The following is a 4,960-nucleotide window of genomic DNA, read 5'->3' as shown; positions in this document are numbered from 1 at the left end:
TTTTTTTTATTCTTTATTTCTTTGTGAATTAAGACAACTTTTAGATATTCTTATAAATATTCGGAGGACAAGTAAAATAGAGAAAAAATCTGATTCAATTTCTTTATAAATTTCCTGTGAGCACCTGTTAATCGATCAGACACTTATAGAGTACAGGATTTTATTAGGTGATGCAGCAGTCTTGCATCTTTGTAATCTTGTATAGCTCCTACAAATCTCAAATATATATTTTCTATCAAGATAGAACTAGATAAGTCATTAATTTCATAATAAACTACCAGGGAGGCCTACAAGCTCTATCTTACTCAATGATGTACACTGGAGGGCTATTACCAAGTAAGCTCAGAAATTACATGATGTGGACTCACCTTTGTTTTGTGCAAATTATTTTCTAATCTATGCTTCTTAGTTTAATTATAAATGTTCTGCTAACCATTACATTATTCTATCTATCATGCCACATTATCCTATTCTATTTCCTCCAAATCATTTTGCTAATAATCAAAATCTAGATTTTAGTGAAATAACTTTATCTACTTTAATTGCATTACGCAGGTATTGCAAAATCTATCTATCAAATTCAAATTTAGGATGAAAGTTTCTCCAAAATGATTCTGAAGTACTCTCATGAGTTCTTATCACATGAACACTAAGATACCTTAACACTGCTGCTAAATTTCACCAGAACAGAACTTTTTAAATAATTGAAAATAAACTAACAATTACAAGTTTCCACAAAGTCTGAAGGCCACAAATTTGGATAACAAGATCTCAACATTACAACATACATCCATTATTAAAAAAAGTAAATAAATATAAATAAAAATCATATACAGGTCTAATTTTATTATTAATGCTATAATAAGACACCCACATTAACTGAAGTGAACACCTTGGCTTCTGAGACTTTCATGCTCCACCTAAGACCACTGATTACAACAAACTTTCTCCACATAAATTCTGGCCAGAATGCTTGACTATTATTTATTTCATAATAGATTGCTAGGGCAGCCTACCAGCTCTATCTTGCAAAAATATACATGGTAGAAATTTCTTGGCCTTTGCCAGTGTACCATTCACAGAGAAGATAGCAGTCACTTGAATCAAAGTGGGTTTTACCTTGAGATTTTAGACTTTTCATCTCAGATCACTGCAAGCTTCAAGGAAATTTGAGTACAGGCTATGCAATTAAAATTAAAAATTAAAAATTAAAAATCAAAAATTAAAAAGTAAAAAAAAAAAAAAAAAAAAAATCAATCCCATTCTGAAAGACACTACTGGCATTTTGAATAGCATTACCACATTCTTTCTTACCTTTCTGAGTCGTCTGGTTGTCCTGGGGCTGGAGGCGTAGCATTGGAGGCATCATCAGTGGGTTGGACTGCAGGTATACCATCTAAATTTGTAGGTGGCTGAGGCTGCTGTTGCTGAGATGGCTGGTCCACAGATGTTGGTTGCACACCAGAAGCACCCATACTAAGATGAGACTGGGGTTGAGCTGGGGTAGTGGCAGGTGTGGGTGCAGCACCTGTGCCTGGGTGAGAGCCATGGCTAACTGGTGGGGCCTGTGAGGTTTGGACACTTGGCTGAGGAGCGCCTGCTGTTATTTGCTGAGGTGTTCCCATTGTTGCTTGATTAATAATTCCTGCTTGACCTATATTACTGCTCATTTGCGTTGTAGGCATCTGCTGTGAACTAGGCACCTGCATCTGTTGCGCTCCGGGGATCGTTTTTGAAGTCAGACCCTGGTTTATTTGCTGTGGTGATGGCCCACTTTGGACCACTGGAGACTGACCTAATGTTTGTGGAGGCACACTCTGTGGTGGATGGGTTTGTTGTGCCACCCCCTGTTGAGGCTGGCTCATCACAGGCTGTGGTGGAACCCCAGGGTGAGTCACAACAGGCTGGCCCATACTGACACCCTGTGTTGGGAGGCTACTGATTACAGTTGGCTGAAGGGATTGTGTTGGGATACCTGGCTGACCCATCACAGTTGTCTGAGGAACACTTTGTGGAATGGTGACATTCTGGCCTGGAATCCCTTGCTGTGGAATACTCTGAGTGTTCATGGAGGGTTGTGGCATACTGGACTGTGGTTGCCCAGGCTGGTGCTGTGGTTGCTGAGCGTGAGAGCTCCCAGGCACCATGCCCTGCTGCATAGTTGCCTGAGATACAGCTCCAGGCTGAAGCGATGTCTTGGGAGCTTGCATGGTAGGCTGTACATTTGGCTGGGATGCTGCTGACTGCTGTAAGGTTTGTGGTGGGAGGCTTGACTGTTGCATCTGGGGCTGTTGCAATGTGGTCTGGGCTTGTGGGGGCGTCTGAGCAGAAGGAGAGGGATGAACTGACCCCTGAGGAGTCTGGCTTGTAGTCTGGTAACCCTGGGACATGGGCGGCTGCAACTGTCCTTGCATTTGGGCACCTTGCGGTGTATATTGCAAAGTACTTTGGCCCTGAGGGGCGGCTGAACCAGAGATATGTTGTGTAGACTGCATGGGAACCCCGCTGCTCTGAGCTGGTTGTGATGGTACCATAGGCGTGGATGCCTGGGAAGAATGAGGTACCTGATACTGAGCAGGCACAGAGTGAGACTGAGCTTGTCCTGCGTGGGTTTGTTGCTGCAGTGGTACAGTTAACTGTACAACCGTTTGTGGCTGATTATCCCCAACATCTGGCTCCTTCTGGCCAACACTATTAACAACCACATTAGAATCATCTTTCTTTTGACTATTAGCTGCACTTACTGCAGGAGAGTCCATGAAATCCAAACAGATCCATCTTCCACGTTTAAAAGGTTCATTAGAATCTATTTTAACAATTTTAAACCTATTTTGCCAATGGTCGACATCATCCGATTCACCATCAGCCTTTGCTAAAGCAATGCCACCTTCCGTGACGTTGACAGTGACTCCCTGAGGTAACCTGGCCGTCATTACACCGCCAGAACCCGTCTGCTGTACCAACGCAGTAATGCCGTACTGGGAGCTCGTAGGAATCACTGGTGCTGGCCCGAAGAACACTTCCTCCGACTTTGAGTAATCTTCTGAGAAGCTGGGCGTCTCCTGGTCGAAGTCAGGACCCTTAGAGCTATCCATGATGTCAGAAATGTCTTCCGTATCATCAGCACTATCTTCACCACCATCATTACTTAACCGGGAAGTGATACTGGTAATTTGAAAAGATGAGTTTTTCTTCTTTTGGAACCCTGGAGTGACACCACCACCCTCGGCCTGCAGGTGCAAGTTTGTCCGGTCTCCATCGAGCCTCAACGTTTCACTGGTGGTGAGGTTTATCACATTGTTAGTAGTGCGTGATTTATCCATTCTTTGATTGCTATGATCACTCATATTGGATGCCATATTGAATTTTTATAGGATTCACAGACCTAGCCTAATTGCCCCGCTGGCTACACGGAATTAGTTCACTGACACTCGCCTCGCAGACAACTGCTCCGCTTTTCGTGGATCCATGGCAGTTTACCAGTACTTGGCCGCGATGGCAACGCAGTTACTGCACTGGGCTGGAGGTTTTTCCATGATTTTTCACATACATTTTCCCCAGAATCTCACCCTTACTTCACAAATAAGTGAACGTATAGATAGAGAATTTGTCTGATTTGTTTACCTATGAACTTTTATAGATGGCGCACACAAGGTCGGCAAATCCACAAAAAGCATGTTCTCCCGAGGCGGTTGCGGACTCCGCGGAGACTAAAGACGACTGAAGCGGATCCGGGCGATGCGCATTTGTTTCTCTCTCGCAGTCCGATATTGGCCTCGGCCTGACCAGCGGCGTTTATTCCGATAAAAATGTTCGGTCTCGGATAGCGAATCTGGCAACAAAAGCTTTAGATTCAAGGAACATAAAAAATAATCATGAAATATACAAAAAAAGAAACATTTTTTGATAGATATAAGGATGATTGTATGTATCATTTTTCCATTTGCAAATAATAGTCTTATTTCGGCACTATAGTTTAAACGGAAAATCCCTCATTATTATCTGCACATTCGAAAAAAAAGTTTACATAGTACACAACTATTGCATAAAATACAGACGGTTTAATACGCTATTGAATAATAACACACTGTCATCTTGGATTTTGTGAATGCAAAGGTGGATCGTTGAGTCATCGAGTACATCCATCTCTCAGCAACAATGAATGACATCCTCCTTTTAACACAGCCGATTTTTGACACGCCCTTATTTAATTGATGTCCAAGGGCCGCACATAACACTCTTTAATATCAACACGGCTCCTGAAATAAGGGATAAATTTACTTACATTATTACCACTTTGATTTTGCTCAATGCGAAAGTTCAGGAAAAAAATCGATACATTTAACAAATACTTATGCATTTACTGTCGTGCCTCTACATTTTTTCACTGTACAAAATTTATTATACATAATGATATAAAGTCCGTTATCTATCATTAAGAAATGGAACGAGTTACTTAGACCCAAACAATCTAATAAATGCATTCGTAAAGGCGCGAAGAATGACTCATCACCATCTCCCAAGTTATTTATTTTTGTAAAGCGAGACGAGATAATCAATTGCTATATCCGATCATGGGGAAAAAAATAAATAAATAGAAACTGAAATTTCACGAGAAAGGATGAGCCAAAATCAATTTTCGTCATGAACATGAAAATCTATCCTCAACACGACAATAAATAGTAATAACATATTTCCTTTGGAGGAAAAATATCGCACAACCAAACTTTGGTTTAAAATTTATTACTAATTCTTTTTACTGCTAAAATAACCGTTATTCATTATATCAGTCATAAGTGTCCATAGAATACGGTTATAGCACTTTTAATTTACTTTTATGTTACCATATTTTAATCGCTACAAATTATCATTATTCGTGCTGTTTACACTGTAAGTAGTAAATAAGAGATATAATCATCCCAAAAAAAACAAAGAAATTTCCACAGTAAATATAATAATG

At 40.6% G+C, this 4,960-nt stretch overlaps 1 protein-coding gene across 1 annotated transcript; it reads right to left on the bottom strand.

Annotated features, from left to right (window-relative positions):
• Positions 1-1,303: 1,303 nt before the first annotated feature.
• Positions 1,304-3,681, bottom strand: LOC119597795 (protein bunched, class 2/F/G isoform-like). Its single transcript, XM_037947434.1, has one exon. It carries the CDS (start codon positions 3,357-3,359, stop codon positions 1,311-1,313), a length of 2,049 nt encoding a protein of 682 aa, XP_037803362.1. The 5' UTR covers positions 3,360-3,681; the 3' UTR covers positions 1,304-1,310.
• Positions 3,682-4,960: the final 1,279 nt, after the last annotated feature.

The sequence above is a fragment of the Penaeus monodon genome, chromosome 3 (assembly GCF_015228065.2).
Source record: "Penaeus monodon isolate SGIC_2016 chromosome 3, NSTDA_Pmon_1, whole genome shotgun sequence".
In the NCBI taxonomy this organism is placed as follows: domain Eukaryota; kingdom Metazoa; phylum Arthropoda; class Malacostraca; order Decapoda; family Penaeidae; genus Penaeus; species Penaeus monodon.
The sequence above is the reverse complement of the archived record's forward strand: the minus strand, read 5'-3'. Positions and strand labels throughout refer to the sequence as shown.

Bases quoted from the DNA above. Each gene is read 5' to 3' on its own strand.
- LOC119597795 (XM_037947434.1), bottom strand. From the start codon at position 3,359: ATGGCATCCAATATGAGTGATCATAGCAATCAAAGAATGGATAAATCA.